General features: G+C 40.7%; 1 protein-coding gene across 1 annotated transcript; it reads right to left on the bottom strand.

Moving 5' to 3' along the window:
* Positions 1-6012: 6012 nt before the first annotated feature.
* On the bottom strand, positions 6013-14436 carry LOC306981573 (protein NLRC3-like; the record flags this gene model as incomplete). Its single annotated transcript, XM_079581181.1, has 7 exons — positions 6013-6190; positions 9416-9589; positions 9661-10491; positions 10564-11069; positions 11704-12197; positions 12290-12315; positions 14375-14436. 7 exons carry the CDS (start codon positions 14434-14436, stop codon positions 6013-6015), a joined length of 2271 nt encoding a protein of 756 aa, XP_079437307.1.
* Positions 14437-22956: the final 8520 nt, after the last annotated feature.

Below are 22956 nucleotides of genomic sequence, written 5' to 3'. Positions count from 1 at the left end.
TAGGGCTGCTCGATTATTGAAAAAATAATAATCACGATAATTTTTGTCATAATTGAAATCACGATTATTCAAACGATTATTTGTTGCCTTTAAAAAAATCCATCAAAAAAGTGACAAAAATCCATCAAAAAAAAGACAAAAATCCAGCAAAAAAGTGACAAAAATCCATTAAAAAAAAGACAAAAATCCAGCAAAAAAAGACAAAAATCCAGCAAAAAAAAGACAAAAATCCATCAAAAAAAGACAAAAATCCAGCAAAAAAAGACAAAAATCCAGCAAAAAAAAGACAAAAATCCAGCAGAAAAAAAGACAAAAATCCAGCAAAAAAAGACAAAAATCCATCAAAAAAGTGACTAAAATCCATCAAAAAAGTGACAAAAATCCATCAAAAAAAAGACAAAAATCCAGCAAAAAAGTGACAAAAATCCAGCAGAAAAAAAGACAAAAATCCATCAAAAAAGTGACAAAAATCCATTAAAAAAAAAGACAAAAATCCAGCAAAAAAAAGACAAAAATCCAGCAAAAAAGTGACAAAAATCCATCAAAAAAAAGACAAAAATCCATCAAAAAAAGACAAAAATCCAGCAAAAAAAAGACAAAAATCCAGCAAAAAAAAGACAAAAATCCAGCAGAAAAATGACAAAAATCCATTAAAAAAATGACAAAAGTCCATTAAAAAATTACAAAAATCCATTAAAAAATTACAAAAATCCAGCAGAAAAAAAGACAAAAATCCAGCAAAAAAAGTGACAAAAATCAAAAAATTAAAAATTAGAATTAAAAAAAAGCTGATTGATGATAATGTCCGGTCCAGTGAAGTTAGTTGGATATTTGGGGGATATTCAGAGCGGGAGCTGGAGCGGCTGTGAAGAGGCTAACGCTCGTAGACTAATGGCCGGTCAGATTTAGGGACCGTCAGCAAATTACTCTACTTAAATTGTGTTTGTGTAGTAGGCCAATGTGCCATCATAGACTGTATATAGTATAAATGGACAGCGTCTGCTCACTCCTCCCCGTTTACCATAATGACCATGTTCATGGGGGAAATCATGGCGGATTTACAGACTCCTCCTCCCCAGCTCTGATGAAGTTAGGCATAAGGCACAAGGGCGGGATCTTCACTGTAGAGTCCGACCCTCATTAAGTATGAGATTTCTAAAATTCTTCTTACGAAAACCAGCCTGGTCCCTTTAATTGTAACTAACCCAGCGTTGTCACAGGAGAAATATCTAGCTCTAGATAGTTCCAAAAAATTGGGACCAGGCTTTAAAGTTGTTTTTATGGATGATGATATGGAGGTAGGACTACAGCAATGGCGGAGCAATGGCGGCCTCTAGTGTTGTGGCCAAAAAGCAGAGCAGCCAGCGCCCATCTATGTTGACAGTATTTTCATACTGAGTCGGCACAATGTGTCCTTCCCGCGATGGGCCCTTCAGGTGCCTCTGGCCCAGCTCACATACACCACCGGTGAGAGTGCAGAGTGCGCTTGTGTCTGCACCTTTGCTCTATCTTCCACGTTTGCTTTCGCCCTCGAGATCGTGCCCCAACCCTGATGGGTTACTCAGGTGGGTCGGACCCCCCGCACCCCCCGTATTTTGCACACTATCTAAGAACCTCACTCAAAGTTAGGAAAGGAAATTATTCTTTAAATTCTTTGTTTGGTGCATGTTTTTGTCGACTAAAATATCTGGACATTTTAGCCACATGGAAAAACGTTTTGTGAGTTTTTGGACAGTTTCTGCTTGGATTTCTTTGCAGGATGTTAGAATAACCTCCCAGAGCTGCTGTTTGGATGAAAACTGCCTCCCACCCTCATAGAAGTTTTTTTGTTGAGGCTCCAAAGGTTCTCAATAGGGCTGATTTCAGGGGAGGAGGGGGTCCACATCATGAGTTTCTCTCCTTTTATGCCCATAGCAGCCAGTGATGCAGAGGTTTTCTTTACAGCTTTTTTTGTAGCATAGAAGACAGTGGTCAGTCAGAAAGAGGTCATTTTCACACCTTCAGGGAGCCTAAAGGGGCCGACCAGCTCTCTCACCATGATTCTGGCCCAAAACATGACTCCGCCCCCTCTTTACTGACGTCACAGCCTTGTTGGGACATTGTGGCAATTCACCAACATTCACTACTCCATCCATCTGACCATCCGGAGTCACACGGCCTCATCAGTGAACAAGACTGTTTGAAAATGAGTCTCATGTATTTCTGATCCACTGCAGCCGTTTCTGTTCATCAGCTTAAATGAACAGTTTAGGGGAGGCCGGATAGAAGGTTTATGCACAACTGCAGCCTCTGGAGGGTCATACGTCTTCATGTTCGGGAGACTCCAGAGGCACCAGCAGCTTCAAATACCTGCCTGCTGCTTTGTAGCATCTGTTCTCTTAATCTGATGTGTTTGTCTGGCAGAAACCGTCCATATTGTGCCTTTATCTGCACAAACCCGAGTGTGTCTGAATCATCCACAAATCTCTTATCAGTACGATGATTACGCTTCATCTTTCATGAAATATTGAAGGTTTTCATACCTAGACCAAGACATTCAACTATGTCACGCTTTTCATCAGCAGAAAGATCCTTTTTCTTTCCTATATTGCTTGAAAATGATGATCTGCTTAATAAAGTGGAACACCCTTTTTCAGTAGTTTTTCCCTTAACTGGGCTTAACCTGAAAACTAATCATCCCAGGTCTCTGAGATTAATGTCAGTGATTCATAGAGCCCCGAGACACAAAACCATCCATGAGTTTCATTATTATATTTTATTTTTTTTACCTCTTTGACACAAAAATACAATTTGCATAATAATTTGGAACGCAGTGTATAGCAGGGTTCATACAGTCCTGGAAAAGACACAGAATTTTAAAATCAAGTTTCCAGGTCTGGAAAAGTTTTGGAATTTTGAGAAACTTATTTCAGGCAGTGGTTCGGCCTGTAGCGGCGACAGGTCCCACCTGTGTTTGCTCTGAAGGAGCTGGGCTCCGTGAACAGGCAACTCGAGCTGAAATGATGACAATAATGCGCTTATGGAGGAAATGATTGGAGCTGCTTCATAATAATAACACGAACACAAGACCAGAGGAAGCAAAGCGGAGAAACGAAAGTTTAGCTTTGCAGACAACGTGAAGTTGGAGATGGACTTTTCCTCAGGCGAGTAAAGAATCAAGGACCTTGTTTCTACGCTGTTTATCGTTTACTTTTATCACGATCGCGTCTTTTCAACGTTGCATTAGTCCTATCGTCTCCGTGGTCAGAGTAGGTTAAAGGCGCATCTCCGGAGGATCGCCTTCACAGCAGTATTATCAAAATTATAAAAGTAACAAAGCTATAATGCCAGGCGTGCGATAGGATTAGTATTTTATCCTGCCTTTGTTTTAGTTAGTCACTGCTCACTACAGTTAGAAACTATTGACACAAAGCATATCCAACCTAGGGCTGTGCAATTAAACGAAATTCGATTACGATTTCGATTATTACACGAGACGATCACAAAAATAGCATAATCGAGAACAAACGATTATTAAGGATGCCCTCCCGCTCGTCCATCCAAAGCGCAAAAAGTCTGTCCTGCGATGTTTGTGTGACGCGTCTGATCAGCTGAAACACCAGCCTGACAGAACTGTAAATAATATCTACTAATATTTTTTTATACCTAACTTCAGATAACACCACTGTTAAGAGCTCACCTTGAGCTGCTTTAGAAGCCTCGACATCCTTTGCTCAGGCCCTGGTTTTGTTTAGTAGAAAAGTCTAAAACTCTTCTTCAGGAGCAGATCAACGGAGCTCAAACAAACTCTTATTATTTCATGCTGCTGAGATGATTGTTTCCGTTCCCTTCGCATTTCATGAGTGATCATTTGGATTTATTTTTCTCCTTAAATGTCTCTGTTTGGACACTATGTTGTTGTTGGACACTAGGGGGCGACATGCACTTTTGTTTGGCCTGCTCCACCAATAACTTTAAAGAAGAAGAAAAACAGCTGTTGGTGATGTCACTTCCCTTTCCCCTGTTTAAGGACGGATTGTTCAAATGTAGCTGAAGCTCTAGTTCACTAACGGCACAGATCTAACAGTCGACCCATGAAAGGTGAAGGAGTTAGTTGCCAGTGTTAGTGCTTAGAGGCTACGATATGATGGTTGCATCAAATTGGTTGATGGCACAGCTCTGTTGGACAGGTGTGAGGGCTGGCCAGCAGGGGGCAGGTATAGGATTAGTTTAGAAACGTGAACATATAAAAAAGAAAGGTTTTAATGTCCAAAGAAAATGCAGTCCATAGTTGTTTTTTAAAATAATAATAAAAATGAATAAATAAAATAAGGATGATAAGCTATAATTGTGTTGGGGGGACCCCATACCTTATACCAACCCCCACTTAAATGTATCTGACATTGTCACATCTGTCAGACACACAATTCATGAGAAGCACTTTAGAAACTGATTCATAATGATATATCAGGCTGCAATGTGTGTGACACTGTTATCAATTCCCAGTGATTCACCAGTTGTTTTTGCTCAGTGATGCTCTGTGGCACGTGCACAGGAGCGTGCGCAGGGCATCTTGCCGGTAAACTGTCACCTTTTTCAAAATGTCTGAGTTTGTAGCCAAGTCAGGAGGTGCCCTGGTCGTGGTCTCAGTATCATTGGTCTTTCTCTAGTATTCTGGTCTCGACTACAGTCGGCCTAATCTCAAAAATGATGGCATTGGGGTCCTGGAAATGTTGTTAAGGGTCATGGAACAGTCATGGAAAACCTCCAGAGAAAATCTGTACGAACCCTGGTCGTTCTCCTCCCACACTTTTATGCACAAGTTTTAGCACATTTCTTTTGTAAAATTTGTGTTCCGTGACTCTGTTCAGATCAGGTCTAGTTTAGATCCATTTATTCTGCAATCTCACATTTTTCCTGGCACAAATAGTATGCAGCATTTAGATGGGCTATGTAAATGTCTTTAAAAATGCTTATAATGAGACATGGACGACATCATCGTCCATCATGATGGTTCACTGTAAACATCGTCAATGGATAATTAAGGGGACTGGACAAGTCGATTTTGTTATTGGGCCAGTAAAAAATACCAGCCAAGCCCAGATGTCTGTTCTTCATCACATCTTAATATCTTATCAATGTAATAATAGCTATAAGTACAAACGATAAACCTCCACGATCAGACGCCTGGAGAGTTTGACCCGCGTGGGCACTTCACTTTCTTCTCGCGTTGTCGTCGTTCTTTCTTTGAGGCTGACTTTTTGTCTCCAGACCCGTTCTTCATGGAGCTCAGACCTGATTCTGTTCATTTATTGTCTCCTGGGCTCAATCTGAGGCGTCTGCTCTGGAGCTGAACATCTTCAGAATGAGTTAGTTTCAATCCCAGCTGTTGAGAAGCAGATCAGAAATGATTCATTACAGTATTTCACATTATTTACACACACATTTAAAAGGAAAGACAATTCAATATGGGATAAGGAGGAAGACTTTTAAAGCTGTATATCAGAGTGTGGGCTGGTGTTGTGACTGAGGAGGGAGATAAACTGAATATAATGATTATTGAAACAAAACTCACTCTAAGTCTGTTTTTGATGAGGATGACATGGTTAACACTTCATCTTCATTCATAACCTGATCTGTCGACCTTCCCTTTCAATTCATTTTTTCCCCCCAATTGACCGTGCTTCATTACATGTTACATTACACGTGTAACTGTGTTCCACAAACATCAGACATCAATTTAAACATTTGATTCCGGTAAAGTGTTATGTTAGGACAGTTCCAGAAGGTGTGAGCCGGTGAAGCCTGTTCCCGTTTTCCCGCTGTAATTTAAAGGGATATTTCAGGATTTTTGACATAGGGCCTCATTTCCTAGTTATCCAGAGTGTTGCTGATTTCTGGAGATTTTTTTTTGTACTGTGAGTCCAGATCAGAAGACTCTTTAAAACAACCTCCAACAGCCTGTGTTTTTATCAAAGAGACAGAATAGACAGAAAAAGCCCCGCTCCAGGTTCAGAGCAGTCTCATAAAGACTCACATCAGTGTCTCCAGTCGACAGTCAGGGCTCTGTTTGAGGACGAGGAGCTCCTCCATGTCTGAGTCAAGCACATCGTTGTTTAACAGCTCCAGGTCAGTGAGATGTGAGGGGTTGGACTTCAGAGCTGAGGCCAGAGAGGAGCAGCTGATCTTTGACAAACCACAGCCCCACAATCTGAATAAAGAATAGAAGTGATTAAAGATAAAACCAGAATAAAACAAACACAAAGGCCGACATTTTTAATAATAAAAGTCATGAATTCAAAGTGAATAGTTAATAAGAAAAAGAAAAAAATGTCGTCAGGGCTGCGAGAACTCTGGCTGTGATTGGCTGGATTTTTAGTGGCCGGGGTTATTTCTGCTGAAGCGGGAAGCGAGAATCCAATGTTTACGTCCTAACACCGGTGCGGAAAACGGAGACAGCATGGAGAGTTTTGAGGCACCGCTCGCGGCAGTAAAACACTTTGCTGAAGGACACGGACACGCAAACGGAAAGGAAGTCCTGGGGAGAAACACGAGGACGTTTTGGGCGAAGAGGAAACAGAAGAGCCTGGCGCTGCCTGCGTGAAAGAAGCGAGTGATAAAGAAAAAAGTGGTTCAGGCTTGTGGACAGAGGGAGACCAGGCTTGTACATCATAGACCCTTTCATCAAACACCGGGAAACGTCACCAACATGTTCAGTGAAGGTTCTTAGATGGACAAAACCTGTACTGAGCTACACAGACGTCAAACAACATGACTTTACCGAGTGACACGGAGGTAAACTTTTAACGTTAACGTTTTCTAACGTAATAAACCAGCAGGAGATGTGGCTTAACATGAAGTCAATCTTCAAAATGTTTGCAATACCGTGACTAGGGCTGGGCACCGTTAAACGGTACCGACTGAAAAGCTCCGGTAGGGGGCGGTATCGAAAAACTGTTTTTTTCCAGTGCTAATTTTATGTACTTTTTCTCTCCAAACGTCAATAAATGATCCACAGTGAGTCTAAAAAAGCCTGAACTCATGAGCAGCTTCAGCGCAAGTGCAGAAGCGAAGCTGTAACTTACTCACACTTCAGTCATTATCAGAGATGGCAGAGCCGCGGACTGAGCTAGGACTAAACCAGGACGCAAAATGCCCAAAGATGTTGTTAGCATTTGGCCTCTCCCAATGTATTCCTATAGCTCCAAATGGGGTGAAGTCAGGAGCAACCAATCCACAGGCACAAAAACCAGACAGGTACGTATCAACTCGTCTAAGCTCAGGTAAGAACATATCTCAGTGTGGAAGAACGTTGGCCTTATTTTTTTATCTGACCTTTATTTAACCCCTTAACTCCCACCTGAACCGAGCACATTTTCTCCAGCTTTACCTCAATCCAAAAGCTTCTGGAAAAAAGGTGTGAAAATAGCAACAAAACTTAGACGAAAACAAGGATGGAAATGTGACAAAAAAGTGAGAAAAAATGGACGAAAAAGTGACATAAAAATGGACAAAAAAGTGATAAGAATTTGACGAAAAAATGCGAATAATTTGACCAAAAAGTGATAAAAATCCAGCAAAAAAGTGACAAAAAACGAGAAGAAAATGACGATGTAAATTGACAAAAGTGACAAAAATCCAGCAAAAAAGTGAGAAAAAATTGACGAAAAAGTGACAAAAAATGGACCAAAAAAATGACAAAAATGGACAAAACTTTGACAAAAAAATGAGAAAAAATTGAGAAAAAAAATGCGAACAAATTGACAAAAAAGTGACATAAAATGGACAAAAAATGAACAAAAATTTGACAAAAAATTTGACAAAAACTCACAAAAATTTGACAAAAATGAGACGACAATTCAGTTTTGTAGGTCTTAGCTTTCAAATGAGGCGTTACACTGGCCTACAGGATTTGGGTAAAGCTGAACTGGAGAAAATGCTCTCGGGAGTTAAGACGTTAACCAGGACAGGATGAATAATCTCTCAGTTCTTACAGGCTTCCATTCCTCTGTTGAGACAGTGAACTCACTTGAGAGTCTGCAGGCGACAGTCTGGCATCTGCAGAAAAGAACACACATGAGAAGCTCCTGAGTCACACATGTCCTCGTTCTCGCCCAGGTCCAGGAAAGTGAGATGTGAGGGGTTGGACTTCAGAGCCGAGGCCAGAGAGGAACAGCTGATCTCCGACAAACGGCAGTCACTCAATCTGAATAAAGAACAAAAGAAGTGATTAAGTCTTCAGACCAGCACTGACCTAGGGCTGCTCGATTATTGAAAAAATAATAATCACGATTATTTTTATCATAATTGAAATCACGATTATTCAAACGATTATTTGTTGCCTTTAAAAAAGTCCATCAAAAAAGTGACAAAAATCCATCAAAAAAGTGACAAAAATCCATCAAAAAAGTGACAAAAATCCATCAAAAAAAGACAAAAATCCATCAAAAAAGTGACAAAAATCCAGCAAAAAAAGACAAAAATCCATCAAAAAAGTGACAAAAATCCAGCAGAAAAGTGACAAAAATCCAGCAAAAAAGTGACAAAAATCCAGCAAAAAAATGACAAAAATCCAGCAAAAAAGAGACAAAAATCCATCAAAAAAGTGACAAAAATCCATCAAAAAAGTGACAAAAATCCATCAAAAAAGTGACAAAAATCCATAAAAAAGTGACAAAAATCCAGCAAAAAAGTGACAAAAATCCAGCAAAAAAGTGACAAAAATCCATAAAAAAGTGACAAAAATCCATAAAAAAATGACAAAAATCCAGCAAAAAAGTGACAAAAATCCAGCAAAAAAGTGACAAAAATCCAGTAAAAAAGTGACAAAAATCCATCAAAAAAATGATAAAAATCCAGCAAAAAAGTGACAAAAATCCATTAAAAAAAATGACAAAAATCCAGCAAAAAAGTGACAAAAATCCAGCAAAAAAGTGACAAAAATCCATAAAAAAAGACAAAAATTCAGCAAAAAAGTGACAAAAATCCATAAAAAAAGACAAAAATCCAGCAAAAAAGTGACAAAAATCCATAAAAAAAGACAAAAATCCATCAAAAAAAATGACAAAAATCCAGCAAAAAAGTGACAAAAAAATCCAGCAAAAAAGTGACAAAAATCCAGCAAAAAAGTGACAAAAATCCAGCTAAAAAAGACAAAAATCCATCAAAAAAAGACAAAAATCCAGCAAAAAAAGACAAAAATCCAGCAAAAAAGTGACAAAAATCCATAAAAAAAAGTGACAAAAATCCATCAAAAAAGTGACAAAAATCCATCAAAAAAGACAAAAATCCAAAAATTAAAAATTTGAAAAAAAAAAGAAAAAAAAATAAAAAAATAAAAATACGATTTTTTGCAATTATGCTAATTTTGTAATTGTTTACTGTTGTAATCGAAATCGTAATCGAATTTCGATTAATTGCACAGCCCTACACTGACCTGAGAGAGGAGAGCTGACAGTGAGGACTCTTCAGACCAGCACACAGCACAGACACCGAGGAGTCGCTCAGGATGTTTAGACTCAGATCCAGCTCTCTGAGGTGGGAGGGGCTGGATCTCAGCGCTGACGCCACCACTTCATAGTGAAGCTCTGAGAGGAAACAGTCGACAAACCTGTAGCAGATGTTAGAGCGACATGTGAGTGATTATGACTGTGGAGCTTCTGTCTGTGACTCAGGACTCACATGGCCTTCCTGCAGTTCCTCACCGCTGGGACCAGCCTCCATCGTCCTACAGCAGATGTGAAGTACGTGTTTTGGTTCAGCTCCTCCAGGACCTGCTCTGACATCTGCAGCATGTAGGCCAGAGCCGAGCACTGGATCTCAGACAGTCGCACCTTAGATCCACCTCCAGACTTCAGGAAGTCCTGGATCTGCTGCTGCACAGACTGGTCCTTCAGCTCCGTCAGACAGTGGAAGATGTTGATGCTTCTGTCGGGAGAGACTTCCTCTGTGTTCATCTCTTTAAGGTTTGTAATGACATGTTTGATTTCCGATTGGTCCACTGGACTCAGCAGAGCTCCTAAAAGTCTGTGGTTGGACTCCAGACTGAGGCCATGAAGGAACCGCACAAACAGGTCCAGGTGGCCATTTGGACTCTGCAGGGACTTTTCAAGAGTTTGTTCGAGGAACTCATTTGGACTTAAACTTGAGACGGTTCCTTCACTTCCATTAAGAAACTCCCCGACCACCTCCTGGTTGTTCTTAAAGCAGTGGTGAAGGTAAACGGCTGCCAGAAACTCCTGCACGCTCAGGTGGATGAAGCAGTAGACTGACTGGTTGAAGACAGTCTCTCGTTTGAAGATCTCAGTGCAGAGTCCGGAGTAGACCGAGGTCTCGCTCAGGTCCAGACCCACCTGCTCCAGGTCTTCTTGGTAGAACATGATGTTTCCTGTCTGCAGATGCTCAAAGGCCAGTCTCCCCAGCTTCAGGAGCAGCTCTGTGTCGGCCTCTGTCAGCGTCTCCTCCTGCTCCTCTGGATCCTCCTCAGGCCTGACCTCCTGGACACCAGACTTCCTGGAGTTCTTCTTCTCTGGACCATCCTCACTTCCTGGTTCTAACTTCCTCTTCCTCTGCAGTTGTTTGCACTTCCTCTTCCTGTGCGTCTGCACCAACAGGAAGTGTGCGTACATGTCTGTGAGGGTCTGGGGCAGTGGTCCGCTCTGATGGCTTCTCAACACGTGGTCCAGGACTGTGGAGGTGATCCAGCAGAAGACTGGGATCTGGCTCATGTTGTGGAGGCTGCGGGAGGTTCTGAGGTGGGACAGGACTGTTTGAAGCTGCTCTTCATCTGAGAACCTCTTCCTGAAGTACTGCTCCTTCTGTGGGTCAGTGATGAAGCCCCTGACCTCCGTGACCCTGTGCACGCACTGCTCTGGGATCTGATGGGCCGCCGCTGGGCGGGAGGTGATCCATATAAGGGCGTGAGGAAGCAGAGCGCCTCTGATGAGGTTCACCAACAGTACGTCGACCTCTGACCTCTGTGTGACCTCAGAGATGAGCTCACAGCTGAAGTCCAGAGACAGTCTGCTCTCGTCGAGGCCGTCCAAGATGAACAGGAGTTTACAGACGGACAGAGTGTGGGCTGTGAGCGTCTGTGGGGCAGAGGAACATTTAACATCCATGACTTTATGTCTGTGCAGGCTCTCAGTTATACAGGAGTCGTCCATCTTCAAAGACGTTTCTTGAGTCATCTTGTTTACTCTGTAGTTCGACGTTCAACACAATCACAGAGTACAGAAGATGCCTCAAGAACCTTCTCTGAACACTCTGACTTTACACAACTTTCCTTAACTTTTCCTAACCCTAACTCTCGTATTTCAAATTTATTTACCATTTCTGGATTTGGTTTGTGGCGTCAGTCGCACTCTTGATGGGTGTGAAGGCTGACGGACAACTTTCAGTGCAATGTTTAATTAAGGGAAGAGTGGACTAAAGAATGCATTTTCTAATGAATACACAACGCTGGGTGTTTGGGACATTCGTCTGATGGTTGTTCATCTTTATAACCGCGATGTGTCTGTTTTTCATCTCCATCTGTTTAATGAAGCACTTCACATTGATCACCTGCTTCCTTTCTGGCCACAAGAGCGTGAGAGGATTCGCTTTAGGAAGGAGTGCAAGCCCCAACAAATGCCCTGAGAGCGATGAGTCATTTCAAAAGGCTGTTTAAATATATTATGTGACTAACTCCTCATAAAGTTAAAGCTTTATATAAATCAGAGTGACCTGTGGATCCAGCGCTGGATGGAACACTTGGATCAGCTCCATCAGACTGTAGCGCCCCCTTCTGACCAGGTTCATCTCTCTGAAGGACAGTGGCACCACCAGCTGCAGCTCCTGGTTCTCTGAGCCCTGGGCCCAGTCCAGACAGAACTTCAGGACTGAGAAGGTCTTCCCCACTCCAGCCACGCCCACAGTCAGCACGGCTCTGATGGAGCCCTGCTGCAGCGCCCCCTGCTGCTGCTCAGGGGGCAGAGCTTTAAAGATGTCCTGGCACCTGATGGTGATCTCCTGGACCTCCTTCTTCTTGGACTGTGTCTCCAGAATCCACTCCTCAGGTTGGGCTCTGGCCTCTTCACTGAGGCCCTCTGTGATGTACAGCTCAGTGAAGATGCTGTTCAGAAGAGTTCTATCTCCTCCTTCACTTCCCTCTGTCACACTCTCACATCTGCTGCTCAGGCTCTGCCTATGGTCCTTCAGAACCTTGTGCAGACCTTCACCTGGACACAGAGGAGGAGACGCCTGTTAATGTTGATGAACAGGTCTCTTATTCCCTGCTGTAGTTGATGAGTCTCAGACTGAGCAGACTCACCTGGTGCAGAGGCTGTAGATCTGCGTCTGTGGAGAGAAGATGATTCATGTTTGATGGGATTCTGAAATGTGAGCAGCATCTGGCCAGCAGGGGGAACATTACACAATTGAAAAACGTGCAACAGTTCAAAGAGACAATCGCATCTATGACTACAGTTTTTGAATTATTGCTGTTGCAAATTATTATATTCATGTATTTTCTACTACAAAGACCGAGCTGTACGTATACATACATTTTGATCTCACCGTTTCCTGCCTTTCCTTTCAGGGCTTGTGTAATATTTATAATTAATTCATGGTCAATGTTAAATTTAATGCTCCTCTATGTTGGTCTCATCTTTGATACTGGCAGAAAAATTACACGGTTACATTTTGTTAATTAGTAATACAGCACTGAATGGTAAATGGTTAAACAGTTAATTGCCGTTTTTAAAAAAAGCTATAGATAACTGTTAACCTCTCAACTCCCACCTGAACCGAGAGGATCTTTTTCCTCAAGTTATCAGATTTTTTTCCGTCATTTTTTTGTTGGGTTTTCAACTCATTTTTTGGTCATTTTTTCTCACATTTTTGTAATTTTTTTTGTCACATTTTCGTCATTTTTTTGTCAAATTTATATCACATTTGTGTATTTTTTTGGTAATTTTTTGTCACATTTTTGTCTTTTTTTTCCTTTTTTTTGTCAAATTTGTATCACATTTTTGTCTTTTTTTTGTCATATTTTGTCACATTTTTTGGTCTTTTTTTGTCACATTTTTGTCACATTTTGTCACATTTTTGTCACATTTTGTCAATTTTTTGTCACATTTTTGTATTTTTTTCATCCATTTTTTCATCCATTTTTCGTCACTTTTTTGTCACATTTCCATCATTGTTTTCGTCTCAGTTTTGTTGCTATTTTCTCACCTTTTTTCCAGAAGCTTTTGGATTGGGGTAAAGCCAAACTGGAGTAAATGTGCTCGGTTCAGGTGGGAGTTAAGGGGTTAAATAAAACACACCCAAAACGCTGTAAATGATTTTACAGCAACAGACTTTTAAATTCTAAAATACACTGCTGGCAAAAAAAATTACAGCTTAAATTATTGTAAATTCTACATTTAATAAGTTGGAGTGTAGTCCAGCTCGTCACATACGTTTCACCTGCACTTATTGCTGACTATGGGCCGGAGTGGAGCCTTTTAACAGAAATTATGGAAGAGATCATTTTTATCTACATAGTTTTAAGATACTGTTGCAGCTAACTAATAGCATGTGTTAATATCATGACAAAAGAGCTTCCAAACGTCTCTGCACTGAGCTTTTGAACTGTGTCTCGGTCCATTTAGGAAACTGGAGTGGTGGCATCGCCTTATCATGAGTTTTATTACAGATCTGTGAATGATCCACTCACTGGGATGGATTTTATTGCGATTGTCAATGAAGGGACATTCACAAACTACGGTTATTTTCAGTGCCATCGTTCAACCTGAAACATAATGTGAATTGAGTCCATGTGTTTCTTGCCGTGAGTCTGGAGCAGGTTCAGGACTGAAGTCTGGAACATGGGAAACATGGCTGTGGACTGAGGCTGTGGATCTGTGAGGGGAGAGAAAACAATCTGTTTCTGCTTTGTCTAAAAACACATTTGTCTTTGAAGAGGGTTAATCCCTTAAATCCCACCTGAACCGAGCACATTTTCTCCAGTTTGGCTTTACCCCAGTCCAAAAGCTTCTGGGAAAAAAGGTGTGAAAATAGCAACAAAACTAAGACGAAAACAAGGATGAAAATGTGAAAAAAGTGAGAAAAAAATGACGAAAAATTTAGGAAAAAATGGACGAAAAAGTGATAAGAATAGGACGAAAAAATGTGAATAATTTGACGAAAAAGTGATAAAAAACTGACAAAAAAATGGACCAAAAGGGACGACTGCCCAACAAAAAAAGTGATGAAAAAAAAATCTGATGTGAGGAAAAAGATCAATTTAGTTTTGGAGCTTTCAAATGAGGTGTTACACTGGCCTACAGGATTTGGGTAAAGCTGAACTGGAGAAAATGCTCTCGGTTCAGGCGGGAGTTAAGAGGTTAAAGTCGATAACAAACAAACTGACTTTGCCCCGTAGAGCTGTGGCTCAGCGCTGCCCCCTGGAGGCTTTGCTTTTCCTTCTGCCATTTCCTCCGAGTCTGGGGAGAGTCAGAGCCGTTAAACAAAGAGAGAAACCTCATTCCTGTGAACGTTGTTGCTCTTTATGACGAGGCAAACCTGTCATTTACACGCACAGGTTAATCATCCACTAACATGTAACCTTTGTAGCATGAGGTGGGCGAGGGCGGGGCCGCCCACTGCTCTGCTCCATTCAATATTAATGGATTAAGTCAGCAGAAAGGTTCCCAAATAATGTAGATAACGGGTCAATCATTTAAAAAACGTATATTTGAGCAGCATCAGCTTCATGGTTGTATAAGCTGCGCGGCGGCGGAGTGATCTGCTGGAAAATAGTCCCTCAGAATGCGTCATGTGATGCAGGTCAGTTATATTCCAAACTCTATGGACACAGACATGTATATGGTTAGTCTGGTGTTATAAGTGATTTGCCTCAGGTGCTCTGTGGAGCGGGTCACACTGTTTTTAGTGCAGGCTAGCTGATACCATAGGAATGCACTAGCCTAGCATTAGCCTAGCGCCACGAAGCGCCTTGAACTTCTGCACATTTTCTCATGTTTATAACCATAAACAAGGATTTTATTTAGATTTTTTTCCGTCATTTTTTGTCAATTGTTTTTTTTTTCGTCATTTTTTTTATCAAATTTTGGTCATGTTTTTGTCAATTTTTTATTACATTTTTCTCATTATTAGTCATTTTTTAGTCATTTTTTATCAAATTTTTGTCATTTTTTGTCACATTTTTATCACATTGTAATTTTTTTGTCATTTTTTCATCAATTTTTTGTCATTTTTTTGTAGCATTTTGTCATTTTTTCGTCATTTTTTAATCAAATTTTTGTCAATTTTTTCACATTTTTGTCATTTTTTGTCACATTTTTGTGTCACATTTTTAATCAATTTTTTTGTCATTTTTTCGTCATTTTTTAATAAGATTTTTGTCTTTTTTTTTGTCATTTTTTTGTCATTTTTTTTGTCAATTTTTTGTCATTTTTTATCAATTTTTTGTCATTTTTTGTCAAATTTTTATCACATTGTAATTTTTTTGTCATTTTTTCATCAATTTTTTGTCAATTTTTTTTGTCACATTTTTGTCATTTTTTCGTCATTTTTTGTCATTTTTTGTCACATTTTTAATCAAATTTTTGTCATTTTTTGTCACATTTTTGACAAATTTTTATTTTGTTTTTTTGTCAATTTTTTCACATTTTTGTCATTTTTTGTCACATTTTTAATCAAATTTTTGTCATTTTTTTGTCACATTTTTGTCATTTTTTTGTCACATTTTTAATCAAATTTTTGTCATTTAGCGCCACGAAACTCTTCAAATATAAGAACTGCATGAATTACAATAAAAAATATCTCCAGGTACCAGTAATTTAATCATGAAAACAAGGGAGTTTCCTGATTTCACAGTGTTAACACCATATCCCGAAAACTACCGTAACCGGAATATAGCTAAGAACCTTGTAAATGTAGTAGAGTGGACTGCAGGTTCTACCGAGCAGAGCCCAGACTTAGTTATTTTACCATTTTGCTTCTCATTACCAACCACTTATGTGAACGTAAATTTAACCTGCAGAAAAAGGCGACACAGATTCGTTAAAAAAAAAAAATGCATCCAGTTACTCTTTCTACTTGTTTCCACTGAGTCTACGTTTAGAACCTTTGATGCAGAATGTCCTTGTTTCAGTTTGTTTGAGAGATCAGCTCATAAATAAATCAGACGGTCTGGACTCACCTGGACCCGGCGCTCACAGAACCACACACAGACTGAGCTCCAGAGGAAACAGAGACTTCCTGTAAAGCATGTGACCTGCTCAGCCAATCACAGAGCGGTATGTGTGTGTGTGTGTGTGTGTGTGTGTGTGTGTGAGTGCAAACTGAGGTCAGAGACAGAGGAATCGTGAGTTCCTCTTTCAACACTTTAGTCTGAATAAAACACCTGAAACGAGCACATTTTCTCCAGTTTGGCTTTACCTCAGTCCAAAAGCTTCTGGAAAAAAGGTGTGGAAATAGCGACAAAACTGAGACGAAAACAATGATGGAAATGTGACAAAAAAGTGAGAAAACATTGACAAAAAAGTGAGGAAAAATTGTTGAAAAAGTGGCAAAAATGTCACAAGAAATTGACAAACAAAATGACAAAAATGTGACAAAAAATGACAAAAATATGATCAAAAACTACAAAAATATGATGAAAATTTGCCAAAAAAATGACAAGAATTTGACAAAAAAATGACGAAAAAATGTGACAAAAAATGACAAAAATGTGACCAAAAAAAAATCACAAAAATTTGATATAAAATTGACAAAAAAATGACAAAAATGTGACATAAATGTGATAAAAAAATGACGAAAAAAGGTTGGGTTGAGGTCAGGGGAGGAGGGGGTCCACATCATGAGTTTCTCTCCTCATGATGGATCATCTTTCATGAAATATCGAAGGTTTTTGTAGCTGTCACAGAAGAAATGTGTGTATTTTTTGTTTATATTGTAATTTAAGTTGTCCACAAATAGTTATGCCATACCTGTGTTGCGTTAGTGACCCCTTGTGGTCGATTAGGGAAATAGCAGAGCGCAAAGTCACGTGTTTAAACCCTTAACTCCCACCTGAACCGAGCACATTTTCTCCAGTTTGGCTTTACCCCAATCCAAAAGCTTCTGGGAAAAAGGTGGGAAAATAGCGACAGAACTGAGACGAAAACAATGATGGAAAAGTGACAAAAATGTGACAAAAAATGACAAAAAAAGACAAAAAAAGGACAAAAATGTGATTAAAAAATGACGAAAAAATGACAAAAATGTGACAAAATATTACAAAAAAAATACAAAAATATGACACAAATTTGACAAAAATGTGACAAAAAAGGACAAAAAAAATGACAAAAAAGTAACAAAAATGAGTTGAACACCCAACAAAAAATCTGATGACGTGAGGAAAAAGATCCTCTCGGTTCAGGCGGGAGTTAAGACGTTAAAGATCAGACACAGAAAGTCCAAGTTAAGCATTTTGTATTTGTTCAGTGATGCTGCTTTTGTTTGGAGAAAAAATGACAAAAGGAAAAAGAGAAAACATAGAACGGACATTCGTGACCAGAGGCCGAGAGTCTTTACTCAACAGTAATGTTCAAGTAAAAGTAAAAAGTACTGTATGATAAAGTAGCTACAATTACTTCCTAAAGTAAAACTAAATCAGTGTTTCTGTGGCACTGGGTGTTTTACTTCAGATTAAAATAGGAGAGGGAGAATATACATATGAATATACATATATATATAACACAACACCTACCGACATACAGTGCCTCTCGAAAGTGCTAATACACCTTGAACTTCTGCACAGATTTTATTTAGATTTTTTTCCGTCATTTTTTGTCAATTGTTTTTTTTTTCGTCATTTTTTTTATCAAATTTTGGTCATGTTTTTGTCACATTTTTGTCAAATTTTTATTACATTTTTTTGTCATTTTTTATCAATTTTTTGTCACTTTTTTGTCATTTTTTTATCAAATTTTTGTCATTTTTTTGTCACATTTTGTAAATTTTTTGTCATTTTTAATCAAATTTTTGTCATTTTTTTGTCACATTTTTGACAAATTTTTATTTTGTTTTTTTGTCAATTTTTTTTCACATTTTGTAATTTTTTTGTCACATTTTGTAATTTTTTTGTCACATTTTTGTCATTTTTTGTCATTTTTTCGTCATTTTTTCGTCATTTTTTAATACAATTTTTGTCATTTTTTTGTCACATTTTTGTCAAATTTTTATTTTGTTTTTTTGTCAATTTTTTTCAAAATTTTGTCATTTTTTGTCACATTTTTATCATTTTTTCGTCAGTTTTTTATCATATTTTTGTCATTTTTTGTCAAAATTTTATAACATTGTAATTTTTTTTGTCATTTTTTCATCAATTTTTGTCACTTTTTTGTCACATTTTGTAAATTTTTTGTCACATTTTTATCAAATTTTTTTCATTTTTTCCTCATTTTTTAATAAATTTTTTGTCATTTTTTTGTCACATTTTTGTCAATTTTTTATTTTGTTTTTTTGTCAATTTTTTTCAAAATTTTGTCATTTTTTGTCACATTTTTATCATTTTTTCGTCAGTTTTTTATCACATTTTTGTCATTTTTTGTCAAATTTTTATCACATTGTAATTTTTTTTTGGTCATTTTTTCATCCATTTTTCGTCACTTTTTTGTCATTTTTTCATCATTTTTTAATTAATTTTTTGTCATTTTTTTGTCACATTTTGTACATTTTTTATCACATTTTTGTCATTTTTTTGGTAATTTTTTGTCACATTTTTCGTCAATTTCTTGTGACTTTTTTGTGACATTTTTGCCAATGTTTTCTAACTTTTTTTGTCACATTTCCATCATTGTTTTTGTCTCAGTTTTGTTGCTATTTTTCACACCTTTTTTCCAGAAGCTTTTGGACTGGGGTAAAGCCAAAATGTGCTCGGTTCAGGTGGGAGGTAAGGGGTTAATACATTGTGTTTCCTCCTTTAGAAAACTTCAGGAACAGCAGCTATTTGAGCTGGAGTCAAATGACTGTAAAAACACACACACACAGCTCTGTGATTGGCTGCGCAGGTCACATGCTTTCCTGCAAATCTCCTGTTTCTCTTTTGCAGGACAGACCCCAGAGAAACTCTCCTCACATCTGTCTGAGCTGCTTCTGTGAGCGTCAGATCCAGGTCAGTCTTTATTCTGTGTTTTCCATCAGTGCGTCTGTTTCAAAGGTTATGGACGTAGATTCAGTGGAAACATGACCAGACTTAACTTCACGGGTCATTTGAAATCTTGACACTTTTCCTCATAGATTTCAGACAGCGTAACTGTGCAGCTTCTGTCCCACAGGTTTCCTTCAGATTCTTCTAGACTTGAAGCCTCTAAACGTTTGTGCTGCGTCAGTATTGTTCATGTCAGAGACGTTAAAGCCACTTCCTGCACTTGCATGTTGTCTTTGATAAACCCCTTAACTCCCACCTGAACCGAGCACATTTTCTCCAGTTTGGCTTAGAAAACTGCATTGTTCCTCCTGGATCCAAGGTTCGACTATCGGCCGGATCCTCCTCTCCAGCACCTGGAGTAGACCTTACCGGGGAGGCTAAGGAGGGTGATTCCTCTGTAATTGGAACACACCCTCTGATCCCCCTTCTTAAAGAGAGGGACCACCACCCCGGTCTGCCAATCCAGGGGCACTGTCCCCGACCGCCACGCGATGTTGCAGAGACGTGTCAGCCAAGACAGTCCTACAACATCCAGAGACTTAAGGTACTCAGGGCGAATCTCATCCACCCCCGGAGCCACCGAGGAGCTTTCTCACCACCTCGGTGACTTCAGCCCCGGTGATGGACGAGCCCACCTCCGAGTCCCCAGCCTCTGCTTCCTCATCGGAAGACGTGACGACGGGATTGAGGAGGTCCTCGAAGTACTCCTTCCACCGCCCGACGACATCCCCAGTCGAGGTCAGCAGCCCCCCACCCGCACTGTAAACAGTGTTGGTGAAGCACTGCTTCCCCCTCCTGAGGCGCCTGATGGTTTGCCAGAATTTCTTCGAGGCCGACCGATAGTCTTCCTCCATGGCCTCCCCGAACTCCTCCCAGACACGAGTTTTAGCCTCCGCGACCGCACGAGCCGCAGCACGCTTGGCCTGCCGGTACCTCTCAGCTGCCTCAGGAGTCCCACAAGCCAACAAGGCCAGGTAGGACTCCTTCTTCAGCTTGATGGCATCCCTTACTTCCGGGCGCCACCACCGGGTTCGGGGATTGCCGCCGCGACAGGCACCAGAGACCTTACGGCCACAACTACGAGCAGCCGCATCGACAATGGAGGAGGAGAACAGAGTCCACTCTGACTCCATGTCCCCCGCCTCCCCCGGAATCTGGGAGAAGCTCTTCCGGAGGTGGGAGCTGAAGACCCCACTGACAGAGGGATCCGCCAGACGTTCCCAGCAGACCCTCACAACACGCTTGGGCCTGCCAGGTCTGACCGGCTTCCTCCCCTGCCAGCGGATCCAGCTCACCACCAGGTGGTGATCGGTTGACAGCTCCGCCCCTCTCTTCACCTGAGTGTCCGAGACACGCGGCCGGAGGTCAGACGACACAACTACAAAGTCGATCATCGACCTCCTGCCTAGGGTGTCCTGGTGCCACGTGCACTTATGGACACCCTTGTGCTCGAACATGGTGTTCGTTATGGACAAACTGTGACTAGCACAGAAGTCCAATAACAGAACACCACTCGGGTTCAAATCGGGGAGGCCGTTCTTCCCAATCACCCCCTCCCAGGTCTCACTGTCGTTACCCACGTGGGCGTTGAAGTCCCCCAGCAGAACCATGGAGTCCCCAGTCGGAGCACTATCTAGTACCCCTCCCAGGGACTCCAAGAAGGCCGGGTACTCTGCACCGATGTTGGGCCCGTAGGCCGAAACAACGGTGAGAGACCTGTCCCCGACCCGAAGGCGTAGGGACGCGACCCTCTCGTCCACCGGGGTGAACTCCAACATGTAACGGCTGAGCTGGGGGGATATGAGCAAACCCACCCCAGCCCGCCGCCTCTCCCCGCGGGCAACTCCAGAAACATGGAGAGTCCAGCCTCTCTCCAGGAGTTGGGATCCGGAACCCAAGCTGTGCGTGGAGGTGAGCCCGACTATATCTAGTCGGTATCTCTCAACCTCCTGCACAAGCTCAGGCTCCTCCCCCCCAGCGAGGTGACGTTCCATGTCCCGAACGCCAGAAGCTGCGCATGTGGACCAGGTCGTCGAGGCACCCGGCCTCGACTGCCACCCAGTCCTCTCCGCACCCGACCCCTACGGATCCCTCTGCGGGTGGTGAGTCCACAGGAGGGCGGGCCCACGTCGTCCCTTTGGGAAATGCCGGGCCCCGTGGGAAAAGGCCCGACCACCAGGCACTCTATATTATAATATTATTTAACTCAAACTCTTGGTCCAGAACTGCGTTATATCAATTATACTATTATATTACTTAACAACACACCTGTCTGTCAGATATGATTGAAACCATTCCGACACATGACTCCAGACGGGATCTTTTTAAAATGGCCTTCATTTTGACCATATCAACTTTATCATTTCTAACCCTGTACAGAGCAGAAAACAGGAAGCTCAGCGTCGTCCTGCCTCAGATCTGCTCTCAGACGTCTTTCAAACATGTCTCTCTTCGTGCTCGTCTTCGCCCTGATGCTTCATACGCTCGGTGAGTACAGACACATTATAATAGTATCATAAAATCCTCTCTTTGTGCAATAAAGACACATTCTGCCATAACTCGCTATGATCTGATAAAACGTTATTGTACGATATTTGTAAATCATCATTTCCTCATTTCTAAGACTTTGTTCACCACTGTAATAAAAAAAAAGCCATTTCAACTCAAACATTTAAGTTATAAGACTGCCACCACATTCTTAAATTGGGGAGATTAACTTAAAGATTAAAGTTCACATTATTTTGTTCACGTAATTCATGTATTATCCTTCTTTCAACTTATATTTTCCTCATGCACAACTTATTTTCTTGTATTAGCACTAGGAAAATTCTATTGCTTGCTCAACTTAATTTCATTCATTGGCACAAGGTAATTTCTATTTCTTGCTAAACTCAATTTCACCTGTTCACCTATAATGTGATGTAGCGTGTGAGGGTGACCTATGCCCTATCGCCATGGTTACCGAATACCAGAGTTGAGCAAAACCCCCAGACCATTTTATGGCATTGGAATTTCTTCACTTCCTGTCTTGTGACTGTGACGATCTTATCCTCACAACCAGAGATGAGAACTTTTTAATGACCTTCAAATATTTATTTTTATTCACTCATTCTGATCTAAAGTCAAATCCGGACATTCACTCATGATTTCTAACGAGGCTTTGACTTCAATGTGGACGATGTTTGACAACAGCTGGAAACATCTGGATGGTTTATAATGTGTGATGTTTGGAGGCTAACGCTAGCGGCTAAGGGGAGATCACATTGAGCAGACTCAGGGTTTAAGTCAAATCTAATGCTTTTTAATGCCATTGTTAATGAACAAATACTCCATTTTAAGAAAATTAAAATCAATTTAACTTATTAAGATTTGCAAACATTTCATCAAACGGAGGAAAGAGAATCAGACGAAACAGGAAACTGTTTAAGATATTCAATATGTTTTAGACCAACATGAACTTAAACAATAAAATGTTATATCTATTTTATCAACCAGAGAAAACTCCTTTCAACTGATGAAGGCGGCCATTTTAAATCTGTGTCATGTGACCAGCAACCATTTATGACACGGCTTTTCTGTTTCAGGAGCCGAGAACGAGAATACAAGTAAATACACCACACACACCACACACTAACCACTGTGCCACCACACGCTAACGACTGCGCCGCCGCACGCTAACCACTGCGCCGCCGCACACTAACCACTGCGCCGCCGCACGCTAACCACTGCTCCGCCGCACGCTAACCACTGCGCCGCCGCATGCTAACCACTGCGCCGCCGCACGCTAACCACTG

This window comes from Gobius niger (assembly GCF_951799975.1).
Source record: "Gobius niger genome assembly, chromosome: 22".
Lineage (NCBI taxonomy): Eukaryota > Metazoa > Chordata > Actinopteri > Gobiiformes > Gobiidae > Gobius > Gobius niger.
This window is presented reverse-complemented; position numbering and strand designations above follow the sequence as displayed.